General features: G+C 33.1%; 1 protein-coding gene across 10 annotated transcripts in view; it reads right to left on the reverse strand.

The window, feature by feature from the left end:
- The window catches only part of RALYL (RALY RNA binding protein like), an 803,768-nt gene that overhangs the window by 47,244 nt on the left and 733,615 nt on the right, over window positions 1-22,909 (reverse strand). For all 10 annotated transcript variants that reach the window (XM_031946220.1, XM_031946214.1, XM_031946217.1 and 7 more), the window contains one exon: window positions 6,464-6,577. In XM_031946220.1, coding sequence (XP_031802080.1) covers window positions 6,464-6,577 — 114 coding nt within the window. The remainder of the gene's footprint in view (window positions 1-6,463; window positions 6,578-22,909) is intronic.

Genomic DNA, 22,909 nt, shown 5'->3' on the forward strand with positions numbered 1-22,909 from the left:
ATTTATGTTTGAGGCATTTAAAAAAATTAAATTGAGTTTGAGTCTTTCCTATTAGCATTAATTTAACTCAGAAAGACAGCTGAGATAATTAAGCTTTTGATATGCTGTCTTAATTACTAGTAAATTACTGGCTGAATTGTACTCAACAGATGGTTGAAAAAATGTTCATAGAAAAGTGGTAATATTAAATAGAGCTAGACCAATAACTACGCTTGTATAATGTTAACTTATAAAAATCTATTTTTCTCTTCTTCTAAAGTAATCCTCCACGAAGATATAAAATGACTAGGAATTTAATGCTACAGCATAGCTAGGTGACACAATGGAATTGAGAATTATGGAAAACTATACAGGAAAAAAAAGCATAAAAAGCATCACTACTTCAACAACAAAAAATTATTTTTTACAATTAAAAATCATCAAATAAGCATTTATCTATTTTTGCATTTCTATTACATATTAGATACTATGCCAAGAACTAGGAATACAATACAAAAATAAGATAGTCCTGTTTTCAGGAAACTTACAGTTTCTTGGGGGAATACAAAATGTACTTCAGATAAAGAAAAACTATACACAACTAAACAAATACATAGTGATTTGGGGGCTGAGGGAATTAACATCTGGAGAAATATGGACAAAGCACTTAAAGAAGGCAGCATTTGAGTGGAACCTTAAAAGAAGATAGATTTGTAATGCAAAAGTGACTAGAATGATAATGTGAAAGCTTTTAAATGTTAAACTAAAGAGGTGATGCTTTAACTTAAAAGCAAAAAGGAGCCATGGAACTGTTTTCAGTAGAGGAGTGATATGATGAGATTTGTGCTTTTTGAATATTAATTCTCCACAAAGTTATGTGGAGGATAAAATCTGAAAGGGAGAGATTTGATGCAGTGAGACAAAATGAGGGAGAAATAGTCCAGAGAAAAGCTGATGAAGGTTTAGAGTAAACCAAATCTTGTGTGAAAAGAAAATTAACCTATCTAGCATATTCATTAACCAAGGATTTTTAATAATGTGTACCATATGTGTGTATATATGTGTGTATTTTATACATCCATATACACATACAGTTAAAGTTAGAGAATAATATAAAATTGTATGTAAACAAACAGTATATTATGGATTTAGAATGTGAAAAGTATTGAATTTGAAGCTGGGAAGACCTGGCTTCAAATCCTGTTTTTGGATCTTATTAGCTGTGTAACTCCTGAAACATTACACACCCTTTCAGTGCATCTAAGGTCATAGAATGAAAGTTGGAAGGGATCCCAGAAGTCATTTCCTCCAACTCTTTCGTTTTGTAGATGAGGAAATGGATTCTAAGAGGTTATGTTATTTGTCTAACATCATCCAGGTAAGTATACAAAGGTAGGATTTGAACCCAGGTTCTATGAAACCAGATCCAGAACTCAGCATCTCCATTCTAGCAATCCTTTATAATTCAGAAATCATATTTTATATATAGTAATATATAATTATTTATGTATATATAACTATTGGTTATATATACTATTGATATTCATATATATAATATAAAAACTAAATTATTTATATGTTTCTTTCTTAAATTATATCCTTCAAAACCTTTTAAGTCTTTCTTCTTTCTCTCATTTTTTTCTTCTTGAGATTATCCCGTATATACCTGATTCCTAAGCATGGTACATCAATTTCAATGATCAGATCAAAGCTTCATCTCATAATTCCATTTTTTGTAACCCACTTCTCTCTCCAATGTTTAAAACAAAAGAAAAGGTAAAGGGTATTAAATCTAGAGAATAAAGAGTCTTCAGAAGCCTTCAAGTCTAAACTCCTTATTTTATAGATGAAGAAACTAATGCCCAGGGAGAGGTTGAATAGTGAAAAAAACAAGACATAAACCTCAGGGTTAAGATGTGAACCTAACTTCTCTCACTCAACAGCCCAATTCTTCTTTGATACTTCTGCTAATGGACATATTCCCCAGAGGCTTCTTTCCCTCCCATTGAAAATAAGGAAATAGAATTGAAGGGTGTCTTGTAGGTTTTTAGAGATTATTGAGATAGAACAGCAGTGGTAACAATGTGGAGAAAACATAAGACAGAAGTGATTCAGGAAGATGAGTTCAATAAGGGTGAACAAAGGAAAGAAACAAGGCCACTGATAGAAAATTTCGTCATCTTTTTATTTAAGCTCCCTGTTTTAGACTTGCTGCTTCTCTCAGTTTCATGCTACATTTTATATGAAAAGACACTGATATGTTCTAACAAATAGGTTCTAGTTATGTCTCTTGCTGTCTGTACCTCTTGCATGAAAGAGATAGGGAGAATAAATAGCTCAGATAATATCCGGTAATTCATTCAATATCTCCAAATTTCTGTAACAAATAAAATTGACTAATGTAGAAATGATACCTTAAATCATTCTCTGAGGACACAGTCTCTGTTTATTTGGTAAATCTATGGCTCTGATGATGAAAATCAGATTTTGGTTCAGCCAGGCAGCCAAAAAAACATTTTTTGCAATCATAGCAAGAGATCTGATTTATACACCATTGTCAACTTTGAAGGTTTCCAATCTTATGAGGAAGAACTGTTTATATGCCTATCACAGTCTATCTTTTTAAGAAATGATTGGATGAACAACAATTCATCCAATAATAATCCATCATTCATACAGCAACAAAATGTTTATGAATCGCTTTTCTTCGTGTGTTTATATGAGGGCAAGAACCATTTTATAGATAAAGAAACTGAGGTTCAGAAAAGTCAAGTAATGGCTTATGTCCACACAACTAGTAGATGCTGGAGCTTAAGTATGAAACCAGATCTTCTTCCTTTTCATTATTCTACATTGCTTCTTCTTTTTATTTTCTTTCTTTCTTTCTTTGCATATTTATCCAAGGAAAGAAAGCTAGAGGGATATATACTATAGTGCATAATTGATTTAAGATTAAAAAAGACAGAGTAGGATAAAGTACTAGACTAAAACTAAATATGTAATTTTTTATATTAAAAAAAATCAATTGCCTAATTACAGGATGGAGAAGATCTGGCTTAGTTAGTGTATATTTAAAAGAACCAGTGTTGCTTATGATTGCAAACTCAATATGAGCCACAAGCTATGGCTGATAAACAAACACACTGCAAATAAAAAAAATAAATGCATTTAAGGCTATCTTCATAGAGATAACATGTCCAGACAGACTGTGGAAAGAAATATATACGGCACTGAAATAGCACATAGATGGAGAGAGGTATCACCTAGCTAATCAGACAATCCCTAAATAAGGCATCACACTTTAAGGGCGATATCTACAAACTAAGTAAAATATAGGGAAGAGTAAGTAGTTTAGCCAGAAATCTAAGACTAGCTCAGTTAAATGATGCAGCAAAGAAAGACATTAAAGTATGAATAAAATGATATCTTTGTGTTCTTTGGATTTGAAAAATCTAAATCCTTAACTTCAGGTCTATGAATTTGGATAGGAAAAAAATATAGCTTTATTCTCACTAAAACCTCTAACCAAAACTTAGCATAACCTTCAGTTATGATTGTGGATCACAGTTGGATCAGGCATCACTGGGCTGCTATAGGGAACCATAATGCAAAAAAAAAGTTTGGAAACCTTGATCTAAATTATCCCTGTCTCTTAGAATAATAAACTGTATTCTATGTAGAAATAAACTATATGAATTGAGGAATGGCTGTACAGAATCACAACATTTCAAAGGGAAGGCAAGTTAGAGCTCATATAGTCCAAATAACTTATTTTTCAGATGCTGAAAATGAGGACTGTGTAGATTAAGCCATTTATCCAAAGCCATACAACTGATGAGTAACAGAATTAGGAAAAGAACACACTTGCCAGTCCAGTGACCTTTTCATTAAATCCATATCTAGGAAATGTGCAGTTTGGGATAGTATGAGTAATAAAAAACACAATTCCTGTTGAAATAGAATTTATTCACCTAAAGCATGGAGAAAGAATACAGGATAACATAATCATAGCTTTAGACCTAGAAGGGGCTTTAGAATTCATTTGGTCCAACTGCCTCATGTTATAAACTAGAAAACTGAAGCTCAGAATAATTAAGTGACTTGGCTGTAATCACAAAATTAGAATCTGAGGCAATATTCAAACATGATGTACAAAGGCAGTCAAGTGTTAATTACATATGGGATAAGCTGGTCTGTGGAGGAAGCAAAATAATTTATTTATACCTGAGCATATGTATTTCTGATGTCCTAGCAATGCTTATAAACAAACTTAGCAAAGAAAAAAAAGCAAAATTATACCCTAACACTCAGTTTAGGAAATTCTGAAAAACTGCTCATTTTCCTACACAACTTCCAGTCCAGATTGGGTATTAGTAGGGCACCTGCAAGATCAGGTTAAGTAGACTACTTTTCTAATCAAACTTTTCCTGGAAAAAGACTATAATTAAAATATGTAGTTTTAAATAATTTCCTTGACAGGCTTCACACAAAATAATAGTAAATTGAGCATGAAATGTACAAAACAAGTAATTAATAAGCCTTAGATGGAAGTGATCAGCATAAGTAAATATTGGTTTTTAACCAATCAGATAATTAAATGTAGTACCTTAGGTGATTATCAATAAATTGGAAAGTAAGAGTTACTTCAGAAATCTATAATTCTGAGAAACTCCTTTAATCACAGCTTGATTCTGTATACATAGTTTTCATTTGAGAAAACGTGGAAAATAATAACTTTCAATTTCAACTTCCACCTGAAGGACATATATATATATATATATATATATATATATATATATATATATATAAATGTCCTTCAGCAGAAGATACTAAGAGAAACAAGTACTACATTAAGTAATTCAATTTCTCTTCTCATGTTTTAATATGAGGGGCATGTAATAGTCCCAAAGGAACAAACAGCCTTTGGTCTTTAAAGAAACCTTCTGACTAGCTATGGTTGCAGACATGTAAAAACAACAGGGTGCCATCCTCTCATCAGAAGAAAATACAAGCTTTTGAATTATTGTGTAACATTTCTAGATGATCATTCAGGAAGCTATGTGGAGATGTTATTCAGCATAGCAGGCTAGAAGATGTAACAGGATCCCATAAGGATCAAATCTTTCTCTTTGAGGTGATTTATATTTAAATGAGTTCACCATAATCCTTTAAACTGAAGTGCAAATTGGTTATCAAAGTCCATTGCTAGAAGGGTTGTTCTGCATGATAATGAGTTTCACAATTGGAAATATTGATTTCAAGAGTATCACAGGATATTTCAGTTAGAGAAAAGACTTCAAGATGTTGTCATAACATGACAGGACATAGAAAAATTACATATATCTAAAGTTCCTTAAAGTTCCAATTTGTGTATAAACTTTTTGTGAGGGGGGTAGGAAGGGAAGGGAGATAAAGGAAGGAAGGAAGGATTCAGACATGTACTGGGAAGTAAAATTCCTCTACTATTCAGATTTGCAACTATTTTCACAAAAGTATGTGCAAGGGATAATATACTTTTACTCAGGTCTTTCTCACTCTCATGCTGGCATGACTATATCTTCATTGTGGTTATGGGAGAGTTTTGAGTGAGAAATCATTGACTTTAGTGTTCTTAAAAGATTTTATTTGTCCAGACATTCCATACAAAACTAAGGGAGAAGAAATAAAACTAAGGGAGTAGAGAAGTAGAAATGATGTTTGAAATACTTAAGTATTTGTTTTTATGGTTGCCTGACCTGTTATTTCTTATTATTTTAATCATTTTTTCCTTTAGTGATGGTGATGTCAGTGTCACCCATACTCAGGATGTGTGCAACTCTTACAAAGTATAGTTTCATGCTTACAACAGTGATATAGGATCAGACTCTTTAAGACCGAGCCCATGATAATTAGTTTTTTGAGTCAAGTGATCTTCAACTGAATGACCGAATGTCTTGGGTCAAATGAATTAGGGTGATTCTAGCTGAAGCCTTATGTCAGAGGTGGCATCCCAGGGAATGGTTCCACTTGATAGTAAAAAGCTAGAGTCCAATCATTTGCTTTTATTATCCAGCATCATCTTAGTCATAGTGTTGCTTTCTGAATGATGGGACTGAAGGAGGAGATTGAGGGCAGTATTTCTCTTTGCAATGCAGATTTGAATGCTGATATTGTGTTATGAAAATCTGTATCTTTTCATTGCAATTGTATTACATCAAGTGTTTTTAATCCTTAACCATATTTTGATACTGATAATGGTTAGATATAAATCCTACAATTGTCAGTCCCAGAATAAGCAGTTATTCATAATCTTTGAAAGGACAAAATTCTATCCCATCACTTCAAGTCCCAGTTTTGTGGCTTTATGACTAGCATCTATAATACATAATAAAAGCTCAGCAAAGTTTCTCCTCTTATTCTGTGCTGTCAGTGTGACTTATAGTGCTGTCCTGGTCTCATTTACCTCCTAATGACCTGTCTATGACTACACATCATTTTCACTTACCTGCCTCAGCCTTCTGCTGCTTTTCAATCTTCTCCAGTCTCCCTAGCAAGGAGTCAATTTTAGTTTTGATTTGGGTTAATTCTTTCTTGATTGTCTGTAACTCATCTGATTTCACTGGAAGGGGGGACAAAGGAAAGAAAGAGACATAACATGAAATACACTCTGATTCACTCAAAGAACCCCCACTTTCTGTATGTCCTTGCCAACGTATGCAGCAGAGTACCTAATATTACTGGCTTCTAATATTAGGAGCCTCTCATTTCTTACAGGACTTGTTGGAATAGACATTTAAAATGGAATTCTTTCAGATTACACTACTGAAAATCAGTTGACAATGGGTTATACAAAGGGATGGGAAGTTTGAAAATAAGATATAAAATGACTCAAAGTATAATAATAGGTTCAGTCTTGAAAAATTATAGCAATGACTGTAAATCTATAACACAGAGTGCCTTTAAAGAGGATGACTGAATCATGATAGGCACAAAGTCATTTACTAACACTATTTTGTAAGGCCACATTGCAATATTATATCTTACCAGGAACTTTAAATTTTTATTCAAGTGCTAGGTGATATACTGAAACCAATATACAACATCAAACTTTTAAAATGATGATTTATAAAGTTTTTTTAAATAATCCTGCTAAGAAGTAATGAAGGTGAACATCATATGAATAGAAAGGAAAAAAAAAAACATTTATTATTTCATGATCAAGAATTTATCAAACACTTACCATGTGCCTGGTACTATGCTAAGTCATACATAATCAAAAATATTCCCTATTCTCAGAGGGTTCACAGTCTGAAGTGGAAAACATCATACATGGGAAACAGTGTACAAGCAATAAGTATCTTCTATAAATAGGAGGTAACCTCAGAGAGAATACATTAACATTAAAAGACTTGGAAAAGTTTCTTGTAGAAGGTGAGATTTTAGCTGGGATATGAAGAAAGCATAGAAACTAAGAAAAACATTAATTAAGAGGAAAAGAAGCTCAAGCCTGAGGGAGAGCCAGTAAAAATGGCCAGAATCTGAAGCTGGAGTGTTTTGTGAGAGAAAGAAGTCCTGTTTCATTTCATTATAGAAGGAATCCATGGGGATTGGGAGAATAAAGTATAAGAAGACTCAAAGACTAGGAAGGGTCTAGATCACAAAGGACTTTATAAGTCACTACAATTAGTAGACAAGACCTGAACGATAATTCAGGAGGAGAACAAGAAACAATGACCACACAGGTAGTAGAAGAACTAGGAGAGATTAGTGAAAACTTACATAAAAGAGAGGATAAAGAAATGTCATTAATACAGTCAAAGGTAGCAGAGAGGTCCGGAAGGATGATGAATTAGAAAAGGCCATTAGATTTAGCAATTTATATGTCATTAGTAACTTTGGAGTGAGCAGTTACAACTGAATGTTTAAGTAAGAAGACATACTCCATCGGATTAAGAAAAAAGAGAGAAAGGGAACTGGAAGCATTCATGGTAGATAGCTTTCTAAAGGAGTCTCTAAAAGGAAGGAGATATAAGATGATATGAAAGGGCTAAGATATAGGATGATAGCTAATAGAACAGATGGCTCATGTGAGGGTTTTGTTTAAGCAAAAGGGAGACAAGGGTATGTTTGTAAGCAGCACTGAAAAAAACAGAAAGCAGGGAGAGATGGAAGATTAGTGAGATAGTGAGAATGACAGAGAGGGCAATTTAAGGAAGAAAATGGCAAAGCCCGGGGTCACTAGTATATATTAAAGGCTGTGTCTTGGCAAAATGAGTCACCTCTTCAGTAAAACAGAGATGAAGGATGAGCCAGTGGGGTAAGACATCTGAGTAATGTGAGAAGAGGAAAAGAGGCAACTCTTAGTAAATGGACTCACTTTTTCAGTGAAATATGACACAAGGTTCACACTCATGGGGTGCCATGAGAGGTATGAAGAGGGATGAAAGGGTTTGGAAAACTTGCTATGGTGAATGAATAGTGAAAAAGGATTATTTTGTCACTGTGATAGCTCAATTGAAATGATGTAACATACATTTATAGTGGACCCAGTCGGGATGGTTTTCTGACTTTTTTTCCAGCTTCTCTAGCATATAAATAGAAACAAGGGCAGTGGACAGAGGGAGTGATACAAGGTTGGATCTTGGTAGAGCAAAATTGAGGGGATAAAGGGACTTGAGAGTTTAAGAAAATGTAGAATTGAATTGGCATCCATGTTCAAGACAGGGTAATCAGTTTAGGAGTGATGGCCTAAGAAAATCTGAAGGGTTAGTGGGATTAGGGCCTCTGGTGTGGATGAAGAACAGGACTAAGGTTTGTAAGGCAGGAGAAAAAATAGAAAAATAAAAGATGGAATAATTTCAAAGTTCATAATTGCAGAACATGACATGATCAAGAGAATTGCCATCAGGGACTGTGGAGGCAGAATTAACTAGAGGTAGGACCTGGATATTAGGTTTTAGGGATGGGGAAGAAGCAAGGAAGAAATTTGGGTTAGGTTGCAAAACTGGATGACTGGAAGGAGGAAGGTGCCATTTAACAAATAGGAAGTATGAATTGGAGAGAAGGTTAGGGAAGTCACAAGCTCTTTTTTTTTGGACAAGTTTAGTTTCAGATACCTATAGCACGTCAGGGAGGAGATATCCATGAGGCAGTTTAATGACATCTGACTAAAACTGAAGGAAGAGATTAGAGCTGGATAGCTCCTAGATATATTCAGAATTCAGTTACCTGCATAGAGAAGATGCTTAAATTCATGAAAACCAATGAGATCTCCAGAATAGAACATATAGAGGAAGAAAAGTAGAGGACCCATAACAGTTTCTTGGGGATACAAATTTATATTATATAACCAACTGATTATGAAGACCTGTCAATTATATTTTTCAGTAGACTCTCAGAAGTCTTCTACTCTTTATTTCCCCCCATAAACCTCTAATCCAGTCTTCATCCTATTCCCAGCATATGATATGTTACATATATATATCTTATATTACTATAGCTAGCAATATCACTTCTATACTCAAAAATTTCCAGTGGCACTTAATTATTTATCAATAAAAGTTCAAGTCCTTTTCCCTAATATCCACAATCCTTTAAAGATTAAAATAAATCTATCTTTCATACATATTCCTTATAAATTTTTTTTCTCAAAAATGGTATTCCAGCCAAAGTGGATTGCTCTCTGTCACCTAACCACATTTTTTTCTCAATCTCCATAGTTTGGTCATTGGGTTCCCTACAACTGAATTATACTTTTTCCTTGAGTTTGTTGAATTCCTGCCAATTCTTCAAAGTATAATTCAAATGACAATCCCTCAAATGTCCCTTTCTAATCTCCTTTGATCAGTAATCTCATTGGGTTTCATAGCACACAAAATTTTCTCTCATAATTTTCAATTCCCTTGTTATATTATTATTCAGATCATAGTTCTCTCTCTTTGGGTCTTATCTCTCTACTGCAGTGGGTGGAAGAACTTTCTATCAGTAAAAGCAAAGATGGCAAATTAGAGGTAGCAATTGAACTGAACTATCTCCATATTCCCCTCCAAATAATTTTAAAACAACACTTCAAATAAAATTTTGCAGCTGAAGAGTCCATATAGGATCAGGATGAAATTTTTTACCAGTCTAAGAAAATTTATGAGGTTAGCAGGAGACATCTTTGACATTAGGGTGCAAACCTCTTCAGAGTACACATAGGGGCAGCAATAGTGGAGGCAGCAACAATAGCAGTTTTGGGAGCTGTCAGCCCAGAGACAGTAAGGGTGCCAGACAATTAGTCAGAAAGAGATTACAGTGGATTTAGGATTGGATTTAGGAACAGCTGACACTGACTGGCAAGTCTATTGCCATACAAAAATATGGGTCATACTTCCAAGGAGGGAGCATCAGTTTGATTGGTCAAAAGGAATCAGAAGCCCTGGTTTCAGTTCTAAGTCATACAAGAATGCTAGTCCTTATGACTGCAAGGCATTAGGGACCCTCTTTGGGTAAAGACCAGAATATAGGCCAGGAAAGCAACAATTATATGTGTTCCAGAATCATATCACATTAGAAGGACAGAAAACTTGCAGACTTCCAGAACTAGCTCTAACAAGAGCAGCATGAATGAGCCTAAACTGGGGATAGTTCCTCTCCACTCTTAATTGATCAGAGCTCAACTTTAACATAAAGTTCAAAGTCAAAAAATAGACTGAAAAAATGAGTCAACAAAAACAACAACAACAAAAGACCTTGACCATAAAAAGCTATTATGGTGGAAGGGAAGACCAAGATACAAACTCAGAATAAGGTAAGGATGTGAAAACAGTTATAATCCAAACCTCAAAGGCAAATGCTAATTGGACCCAAATCCAACAGAATTCCTAGAAGAGTTACAGAAAGAGATGAGAGTCATAGAAGAAATTAATTTAAAAATTAGCTAGGTAAAACACACACACAAAACACTAAAGAAAATAACACCTCAGGTGTTACAGTGGATAGAACACCAGCCCTGAAGTCAGGAGAACCCCAGTTCAAATCTGCCTTCAGACACTTAACACTTCCTAGCTGTGTGACCCTGGGCAAGTCACTTAACCCCAATTGCCTCAGCAAAAATAAAAAACAAACAAACAAACAAAAGACAGAATGCAAAAAATAAATAAATAAATAAAGAGAGGAATACCTTAAAAATAGAACTGGCCTCATAGTAAAAAAGGCATTATAATTCACTGAAGAAAAGGATGCCTTAAAAAGCAGAGTTGGCCCAAGGAAAAAGTAGTACAAAAAATACTTGAAGAAAGTAATTCCTTGAAAACTATAATTGGACAAGTAAAAGTTAATGATCCCGTGAGACATCAAGAAACAATTTATAAAAGTCAAAGAAATGGGGAAAAATAGAATAAGATGTAAACTATCTCATCAGAAAAACAACTGACCTGAAAAAATAGGTTGAAGAGAGATAATTTAAGAATTATTGGACTACTTGAAAGCCCTGATCAAAGGAAGAGTTCAGACATCATATTTCAAGGAATTTCAAGAAAAAATTACCCCAGTATCTTATGTCCAGAAGATAAAATAGAAATAAAAAAACACCCTACTAATCACCTCCTGAAAGAGATGCTGAAATGAAAACTCCCAGGAATTGTATAGCCATCACACAAAAATTGTATAGCAATCACACAAAAAGAAATAATTCAAATGTATTGGAGTAACAGTCAAAAACTAATTTGATTAGGGAAATAAGAGGGGTAGAGGATAATAAAAAAAAGAGAAATGATAAAAGTGAAGGTGAATTAAGAGAGGCAGTGGTTAGAAGCAAAATTAAATTTTGAGAAAGGATAGGCTAAAAAGAGAAAGAGAGGAAGAAACAGAAGTATATGGGATAGAGGAAAATACACAGTAATCATAACTGTGAATGTGAATGGAATGAGCTCACTTTAAAAGAGAAGCAGATTAGCATGATAGATTAGCAAACAGAATCCAACAATATGTTGTTTACAAGAGACACATTAGAAACAAAAAGACACTCAAAGAGTTAAAATAAGGGTTGGAATAGAATCTAATATGATTCACTTGAAATAAAAAAAGAGCACAGGGAGCAATCATTATACTGGACAAAGCAAAAAATATATATATATAGACCTAATTTAAAAAGATAATCCAGAAAACTACATTTTATTAATAGGTACCAAAAGACAAAGAAGTAACATAAAGATTTTTACAGAAAGTTTATTTTAATAAAGACCTCATTTTTCAAATATATATCAAGTACAGAATTGAGTCAAATTTATCAAAATAAGAACCATTCTCTAATTTGTAAATAATCAAGGGACATAAATAGACATTTTTTTAGAAGAAGAAATCAAAGTTATCTATAGTCATATAATAAATGCTTTAGATCACTATCAATTAGGGAAATTAAAATAACTCTGAGGCACCACCTCACACCTAATATAAATGAAAAATATTGAGGGAATGAGGGGAAAATAGGTATACTAATAAATTGTTGTGAACTGTTCCAACCATTTTGGAGAACAATTTGGAACTATGGCCAAAAGGATATAAAACTGTACATATCCTTTGACCAGCAATACTATTACTAGATTTGTAAACCAAAGAGATTAATGAAAAAGAAAAAGGACATATATGTTTAAAAATATTTGTAGCAGCTTTACAATCAAAGGATTGTAAAGCACAGAATTTCTTATCAGTTGGATAATGACTGAACAAGTTGTGACATACAATCATGATAGAGTATTATTGTACTATAGGAAATAATGGGAGGGATAATTTCATAAAAACTTGGAAAGACCTATATGAACTGATGCAAAGAAGAACTTGAAGATCATTGTGTAAACTAACAGGAATGTTGTAATGATGATCAACTGTGAAAAATCTGACTACACTGATCAATACAATAATCTAAGACAATTCCAAAGGACTCATAATGAAAAACTGCTATCCACTTGCAGAAAGAGAACTAATACACTGAGTGCAAAATGAAGTTTTATTTTTCATTTAATTTCTCATCACATTTTTTTGAAATATGGCTAATATGGAAATATGTTTTGCAAGATTTCATAGATATAATTGATATTATATTATTTGTTTTGTTCAGTGATTGGGGATGGTATGGAAGGGAGGGAGAGAATCAAAAACTCAAAATTTAAAAATAAAAGAATATTAAAATAAATAATAAATCACCCCTCTGCCTTCTTACCACTCAAGGAACAAGTTCTGTGTTTTACAAATATTAGATTCTCAAATCCCACCTGCAAAGTAGTCATCAACCTTATCTATTCACAGGATTGTCCCCAAGAGAATTCTTCTCTTATATAAAAACACAGGAATGAAGCCAAGGGTAGCCTGTCTCTGACTAAAGAGGTCCCATCATATTTTGTGATAAACATAGTTGGATTTAACTGGGAGTGGGAGGTATATATTTGGAGACTCTGGATGCTTTCAGATTATCTACATTCATAATTATTGCTCCTCTTTTACCTCACAATATTAATTTCATTGCATTGGAAATTTTGGCTCCTCTATAAGGATAACAGTTTTTGGTTTTGAATTCATGAAAATGATTATAATTTGTCATAGTGGAAGGAAATTTAGAAAAATATATTTCTTTTGCAGTGGAAAGAAAACTCTGTTGATTAGTTCTTATGGTTGAAAAATTAAACAATTCTTTACTACAACAGAAAATGTCTTGATGTTGCATTCTGAGAGCACACCCATGTCTTAAATAAAACATTATTCATGTTTGAATGTTAAAGGAATAATAACAACAAAAATAGAAGCAACAACTACTACCATGAAAATGATAACCTTTATGATGACTAAAATGATGACTCATAGGCCTAATGTGATTTAAGGCTGCATGGTTTAGTGGATAGAACAAACAACCAAAACACATTTATTAAGCATCTACCATGTACAAAGTACTATATTGTGCTTTAGGGGTACCAAAAGTGGTAAAAGATAGTCCAGTCTGAATTTGAAGTTAGCTGTGTGGGAATATCATCTAACCTTTATTTACTATCAGAAAAATATTTCAGATGTTGTTATAGATCAGATGTGTAGCTTGAAAGAGTTCCCACGATGAAACCCTAGCCCCTTGATATTTTTAATCTAAATTATTCTATTGATATTTTATAAACAGCACCTTGAAGTTGTTACTGTAAATATAACTATCACCTATTAATCTCAAGCAAATTGAGAATCAGAGAGATAAATGGATTTTTCCATTGTCAGACGGCTATTAAGTATGGGAATTTTGACATGAAGCCTGATATTATGCCTCCAAATCCAAAGTTGTTTTTTTTTAACTCCTTCATAAAATTATTCTTTTAATAACTGTTATCTGCCTTATCCTTTCCCTCTCTTCCAGGCAAAAATCTCCTCATTTATTCATTTTCTTTTTTTTCCTCCCCATTTATCCATTTGTTGTCCTTTAATGACAATAAAGTATATTTAAAAAGTGTATTTAGGGAAAATAAAGATTCAAAGAAAGAATAGGCAGTCAACAAACATTAAATGCCTACTACTTGTTAAGCATTGTTAATCACTAGATATGTAAAGAAAGGTAAACATATTTGCTCCATATTCTCAAGGAGCTCAGATTCTAGTAGGAAAAGCAATAAGCAAACAACTGTACATAAATACAATATATATAGAACAAATTAAGGACCATCATAAGACAGAAGGCACTATAATTTAGTGAGGATCAAAAGAGGGTTCCTGTAGAAGGTGGGATTTTACTGTGACTTGACTAAAATCAAAGAGGGCAGAAGATAGAAGTGAAGGAGTGAATTCCATGTTTGGGGAACAGCCAGTAAAGTTGTCTAGGCTCAGAATATAAATTAACTTATTGGAGAAACAGAAAGGAGGGCACTATTACTGGATCCTATAATATTTTGGGATGGGGTATATATTATTTAAAAAATGAAAAGATAGGAGGAAGACCACTGTTGAATATAGATGAAGTGATTATAATTGATCCCAAGAGAAGGCAAAGTTGTTCAACTCTTTGCTTTCATGTCCTCTGCCAAGAAAAATGATCATTGAACTGTAATCAATAGCATACAATGGATAGCAGGTAGTTTATATTCAAATACTTAAAGAGAGACCTAGTTGCTTTTGATGAGTTCAGTTCATTTGGTTCTGATGGCTCAGATAAACTATAACTAGGGTACTGAAAGAACTAATTGTTGAGTCATTTTCAGTAATCTCTGAAAGACTGGAGAATTGGAAAAGCAATACAATATTGGAAAATAGCAAATGTCTCAATTAAGAAAAAACAAAAAGGAAGAAAACAGAACATGAAAACTAGAGTCCAATCAGGTTGGATGGTTAATGGATATTTAAAAAAAAAAAAAGAAAAGGGCTTTATCACAAAGGGCTGGCAAGGCTTTAGCAAGAATAAATAATGTCAGACTACCCTAATTTCCTATGTTAACAGTGTTACTAGCCTAGTAGGTCAGATAAATGCTATAGTTTACTCATCTTTAGTAAAAGACTTGATAAAGTCTCTGATTCCATTCATATGGAAAAGATAGAAAGGTGTGGGGCTCAATATTATACTTAGATGGATTTGGTATTGTGAACAATTTATCTCAACAAACAGACTGTGTGCCAAGAACTGGAATTAAACAATCTCGGCTAACAAAATAATTATAGTCTAATGAAGATCAGATTTTGGGTTACCTATACATTTCAATTATACAGTGGAAGATATTTCTATATATGTATATGTCTGTATTATATAAATGAGCAGAGAATGATAAAGTGAAATAGTTCTTCATTTCTATAATACCTGCATATTCAATTTAGTTCCAAATTTCCAATGAACATGATTTTCTACATCTACTTCCTTCTTCCTCACTCATAATGATCTCACATTGGGCATTCCCTGAGGATTACTGGGCCAAATGGAACATTTAGTTTGATTCTCTTCAGCCCTCAGGAAACATTTAATATTTAATCAAAATATATTACAATTCTATTTCTGCATGAGCTATAGTCATAGTTCAATTATAAAGTCATTTTTAAGAGATTTTAAACCTAGAAAAATCTTTTATGCTTAAATCTTATTAACATTATAGATTGGGTGAGGTTTTTTCCCTTAAAAATTCTCAATTATAAAAGCAGTTATTTATTTGTATTTTCATAGGTTGCCAAGTCAGTTGTGAAATAAAAATCACAAAACTTAGGTATTTTGGGGAATAAATACTTTTAAAATGCCAAACAACAAGCAAGAGAATAGTTTTAAGATAAAGAATTATGCTTCATGTCAATTATTTGGGAAATATGGAAGTATCATTTTTGAGTTGCTGATAAATTGATAAAAAACATTTTCTTCCACAACTGCAAATTGATTCTCCTTTGAAGAATGATTCACATTTCTTTTTCTAGGAGCATGTCATGTAGTTTTACTTAAAGCTATCAAATAAAATGCCAAACGTTTTGTCCTATTGCTTTAAATTTCAATGCAGGAGAAAATGACAGGTCAAAATGGTATAGCTGATGAAAACAAATGGAGTCCTTTCCAAAACTGCAAAATCTTTTTTTTTTTTTTTTTTTGCAATAGGAATGTGATTGCCTCTCTTATGTTCATTTACACTTTAAAAATCTTGATGTGGTTCCTAAAACAACTTGAAATCTAAAAGCCTGCTATTGTCTTCTGTCATTGACCCCATGTTATTTTGTTACCGTTGAGCCTGATCCAATCTATTCTCAGAAGTATTAATAATAACTTTTTATGATGTTAATTCCTTACAACCACACTGTACAGTAAGCAAGTGTTTTTATTCTCATTGTTTGCAGGAGAAAACTGAAGCTCAAATTGAAGAATGACTTGTCCATACTCACAGAATTATAGAATTTCAAAGTGAAAAGGGACCACTTTGACCATCTAGTCCAACAATACCAGAAGAGAACCCCCATTGTTATAAACCAGACAAGTGGTCATCCAGATTTTGCTTGACAACTCTAGATAGAGGGGAACCCTTTTTGTCCCAAGCCAGTCCATTCCATTCTAAATGGTAGAAACTTTCTTCTTAAGCAAGCTTAACTTTTTGCAACTTCTACCCTCTGTGCCTACTTCTTACACTTGGGACACAAAGAAAAGTCTGTCCCTGCACCAAAGGATAGCCTTGAAGTACAGTAAGAGAATTAAGAGACCTCCTCAAGATTTCATGTAAACACTCCAGTTCCTTAATCCAGTCCTTTGATGGTTGTTAATTTGAAGACTTTCATTATCCTAGTGGTTTTTCAGTTTACAATTATCTTTCCCAAACTGTGATGTCTACATCTGGGCACAGTTACCTTATGGAAAATTCACACATGGCAAGAGCTCACAAGGTGGTCAGAAAAATCGATGTAAGGACACTCTCAAGATCTCTCTTAAGAGCTTTAGACCTGATTGTATATATGAGAGACACTGGCACAGGACTGTACCCTCATCAGGGAAGGTGCTGTGCTCTGTGAGCAAAGCAGAAGTGAATTAGCTTAGAAGAAACTTGAGATGAGCAAAGTTAGAGAAGCTACCCCAAATGTTCATAGGGACTATTTTGTGTCTGACCTGTGGCAGAGCATTCTGGGCTTGTGTAGATTTGATTAACAGTCAAAAACACTGTAATTTGACTCTAACAGAATCATTTCAATTCTCTTCAGTAATGAAGGACATCAACCAACTAACCAATCCTTCCTAAATTGTGGTGTCTACATTGGGGCACAGTACTCCAGATGTTATCTGACCAGGGAAATGCACATGTTATTCTTGGAAGTTATGCCTCATAATATAGTCTAAGATTACATTTCTGGTCATGTTCCTAATAAGTGTCAGAAACAGAATGTGGGATGTGAATGAGATTGAGTAAGGGGCTCCTGAACAAAAAGGCTTATTCTTTGAATTTTGTCCAAGTAATAGCTTGGCAATTTGGTCAATTCGTGTCCTCTGCTAATATTATCACAGACAAATATTTTACATTCTGTTTATTAGCTGATAGTGTTCCTTACCTTTTCTTAACATATGTCTCCTCCCCAACTAGGTTGTAAGCCCTTTGAGAGTAGAGACTCTATCATAAATAGGAAATTTACCCCTTGAGTATTCAAGGGTTCAGAATTCATTTTTTGTATTGTTCACCTGATTTTGTTATCATTGGATCATTTTAGTTGTATCCAATTCTTTGTGATCCCATTTTGGATTGTCTTGGCAAAGATAATGGAGTGGTTTGTCATTTCCCTCTCCAGGTAATTTTATGGATAACAAACTGAGGCAAATGGGATTAACTGACTTGCCCAGACACCGCTAGTAAATAGCTCATCATGAATTCACTATTTCCTACTCTTAAGTTTAGATAAAATTCTAGGCCTGGAGTCAGAAAGACATGTTCCATTAGTTCAAATCTGGGCTCAGATAATAATTATATAAGCCAGGGGAAAGCACTTAACTCCATTTGCCTCAGCTCCTCATCTGTAAAATGAGCTGGAAAAGAAAATGGCAAACCACCCCTTTATCTTTGACAAAAAAAACCCAAATGAGGTCACAAAGAGTTAGAAATGACTTAAAAGAATTGGATGATAAGCAACAACTCAAATTCAATCTCTTTAAATCCTGGTTATACTTTTTATTTTTATTAAAAGAAATGATAAAAATTGCTAAAGGAATGTTTAAAAGACCAGTGATCACACAATTTAGCTGTTATTGTTGGTCAATAAATTTGTTCAAAAAAAGGAATAAATGATATAATTAGAAGAATTGAAATTATCTTGAAAAAAGGAGGGTTTTGAAGAGAAATGCAGTCAGCTCTCTGAAGCAAAAAAAAAAAAAAATTATTTATGGGTTGCCTTAATTCATTGGGATTCCAAGAACTTATCTAGGAAAAGAGAGGGCTTATGTAGATTTTTGGACCCCTCAGAACAATTGGTCCAGTTTTTTGTATATGATAGACACTGAGTAAATATTGGTTGAGTGATATGTAATATTAGTGATTTGTAGTTAGTGTTTGACTATTATTTTGCAATTGTGGCACCCATACAAAATCTATTTCTTATATAGATGAGTTATTATAGTCTTTCTAGCATTTGGTTTCAAGAGCTGGGCAAGAGATTAAGATCAAGAAGGCTTGAATTTTAAATTTACTCAACATATATTATGGTCTGAAAGCTAGCTGTGAATATACATTTAATTTATTTTTGAGCAGTATTTAGAAGAAAGTTTTCCCTCCAACTTGTTCTTTTATCATTCACTTTCCTCTCTGAAAAACGCTAAGAATTCATGATGTCCTAAGCATAATTACTGTGCTATTTACTGAAACCAATACTAAATTCCTCTGTCATAGTTATTGAATTATTTTAGAACATTAAACAAACTCTTAGCAATGGGTTAGTCATTTTATGCCCAGAGCAATTGCCATGGTTAACTATGTTCAAATATGAACAGCAGCTCATAATATATGTAAGTACAGTTAAGGAAAATAAGATTGACAGAAGAAAATTTTAAGAGAAAAAAGAAAGATATAGATAAAAAGGGTGTTTTAAAAATAATAGTAAACAATCAGTAAGTGCCTGTGTCCAGAAAACTAGAATAGATTGTAAGGAAGATGGAAAATTTGGATAGGATTTAATCTGCTTCAAAGAGTTCATGGGGGGCAGGAGGAAGATCTGTGTTAGAATCTTGTCATTAAACTTATTAACTTGGTGACCCTGGGCAAGTCATTTAATCCCAATTGCCTCAGGGAACAAAAAACAAAAAATAAACCCAATTTATTAACTTGGTAATCATAGGAAAGTAATTTAACCTCATTGGGCCTTACTGTAAATGGAGAAATAATACTTTAATACATACCTTATAAGATTGTTGTAAAGCTCAAACAAAATAACATGTCAAGTGTTTTACCAAACCTAAAGTACTACATAAATATCAGTTATAAATTATTATAACATTAAATTACTATTATATTACTATTATTGGGAGTAAGATACCAACAAACATGATCATAATGCTATGTTATATGATCAATACATTAGAGATTCAAAAAGTTAGTGCTTGGTGAATAAAAACATTGACTGCTAATATGGAATAAAATCTATTATGATACAAATTATAAATATATTCAACAATTAGAAGCTTATGAATTTCATTTCCACAAAGACTACTTTATAAAGAATGCTGATTAAACTCCTCTAACTGGTAGGGTAGTTTTAGATTTAAGTTTTTCCACTTGAAACATTTCAAAGTGGTGATTGAGAAAACTAACACAATTCTTGAAATTTGTTTTAGCTTTCTTTTGATGTGGATCTTTGTTTAGGAGTCAAAGGAAAAAGAGAATAAATTTAAGATTATACATATTATTTTGACTATTTCCTCTAAAATATTTAAAATTGTTTTAAAAGAGAGAAAGAAACAAAGTAGATACAATTTCTTAGTTCTCTCTCTGAAGAAGTTGGTGGTTTTTTTCTGATAATTTTTTTGACAATATAAGCAGATTACATTATGTTCTAGCCAGCAAAATGATGTTTCTGCTTTATGCTGAGAAAAGAAATCTAATCTGAAAAGGAAATTGGCATACAAGACTATATTGAATATGTCTGTTTATCAAAAGTATTTGCTTCTTTAGATTATGTTGTGTAAAGAATTTATCTTCATTTCCTTCTCACACATAGCGTCAAATCTACCTCAGTAAAAATTATCAGGGATTGGGACAATTGTGCAGATAATCTAATACTTTTTACTTTTTCACTAGCTCCATCCGTCCCATTCCTCCCTTTTACATAAACCATTCAAAATAGTGTTTAAATTGCTTCCAGAAAGGATTTGACTTGAGTTTAGAATAATATTTTCAAAATGCTGGTAAAGCTACAGCTTAGAAATTGCAGTAAAATGTCAAATCATGATTAATATTTATTTTATAGCGTGCAGTAAACGTGCTTACTAAATATTAGTTGGATTTATAGGAAACCAGAGATCCATGATTGGAGATGAAGGAGATTATTCTTATTTATTAAAGACTTACTAAAAGCTTGTTACTGACTAAATATTGTGGGCTTAATTCAGATCATTAAGTAGGATTTGGTTATCAAAATGAAAATAATGGGATCCATGGGTATCAAAAGATAAAACTGTAGTAAAATATTTTTACATTTTACAATAATCTATAAATTCCTTATGCTGATAAGGAAGGAAATAAGGATCATCAATGAGACTTGTTCTTTAGACTTTAGGGAAACAATTTTCTAAGAGTTCAGAGAAAAATTAGGAAGCTTTCCATGACCAAGGAGTTTAAAGAGGGTAACTGACTTAAAGGGGACCAAGAATTTTTTAAGAATGGAATTTTGAACATAAAACTATAAATGATATTTATAAAGAAGAAAAAAGAGAAGGTGACCATGGGTAATTCCATAATTTAAAAATCAGATGATTAAGGAAAAAGCAAAGATCTGCTAGGAGGCAGAGTGGAAAGAGCTTCAGGACTGCAGTCAGGAGGATCAATGTTCAAATATGGACTTAGACCCTACCTGTGTAACTCTGGGCTCTCAATTTCTTCATCTGTTAAATGGGGATAATAATAACACTCAAATTTCAGGATTGCTTTGAGGATCAAATGAGATAATGATTGTAATATGCTTAGCACAGTGTCTGACACATAAGCACTGTGTAAATATTATTTGATGATGATGATGATTGCTAGCAATGTGACTCTGGGCAAATTACTTAATCTCTGTTTGCTTCAGTTTTCTCTTCTGCAAAACGGGGATAAATTAGCCCTTCCTGCTTTTCCATTTTTCTTATATTTGACATATTTTTCAGTTCACTAACACTGGCCTCCTGGATGTTCTTTAACAAGACTATCTCTTAGTTTGGGGGACTTTTTATGGCTGTACCCCATACCTAGAATGCTCTCTTTCTTCATCTCAAACTATGGACCTCTTGAACTTCCTTTAAATCCAGTTAATATATCTGTTTGCATGTTGTCTCTTCTTTCTACTTTGAACTCTTTGAGGGGAAGGGCAGTATATTTACCCCTTTATCTATACCCTATATTTAATACAGTGTCTGTCACACAGTAGACTCTTAATAAATGTTGATTGATTGATAAGATTGTTATGAGGACTAAGTTAATAATTGTAAAGCACTTAACACAATGCCTAACAGTTTGTAAGCATTATATAAATGTTATCTATTATCATTAATGAAGTATCTACAACATGCCAGGTGCTATGTTGGATGTAAAAAAGACAAAATGAACTAGTCTTTTTCCTTAAGGAGTCTATAGTCTGTTCTGGGGAGTTAATTTTGTCTCTTTATAGGCAGATACAAGGTAATTTTGAAGGGGAAGGTATAGCTAGGTTCCAATTAGTATGAATAATGAATCATGTGAAGTAGTGGCATTATTTCAATTTGTCCTGCATATATCCATTGGGCTGGAACCAATTACAATATTTGACATAATTAGAATATAAAAAACTGCAAATTCAAATACCTGTGACCACTTATTGGGTTCATTATTTGAACTAATTTGAACCTAACTGTACTAGTCAGTGGTCAAGTGGGAGCTCAGCAGTCTGGTGATATTTCTATGTATAATACTAAAAGAAGGGTATAAAAATGAGAATAAGTATGAAGTTATAGAATTAGCAATATATATGTATATACTAATTTAATTAAGTATTACATAATTGCTAGCTATTATTGTTGATATTGTTGTTATTTTAAGGAGTAAGAATACTTCCCCTACAGATTGGCAATTGCTTTGGAAAACAGTGAGAGATTAAGTGACTTGACCAGGATGACACTCAGAATATGTCAGTTGTTGGACTTGCATGTATAATTTTGTAATTGTGACTCTGGATTTCTGGCCATTATGCAATATGCCTGTCTTATGCTTATTAGAAGGAATATTTCAGCTCACTAGGGAAAGTAGCAAGAAGAATTGCCCAAAACATCAAGTGCACCCTCTGCCCAGGT

The sequence above is a fragment of the Sarcophilus harrisii genome, chromosome 1, assembly GCF_902635505.1.
Source record: "Sarcophilus harrisii chromosome 1, mSarHar1.11, whole genome shotgun sequence".
Classification (NCBI taxonomy): Eukaryota; Metazoa; Chordata; class Mammalia; order Dasyuromorphia; family Dasyuridae; genus Sarcophilus; species Sarcophilus harrisii.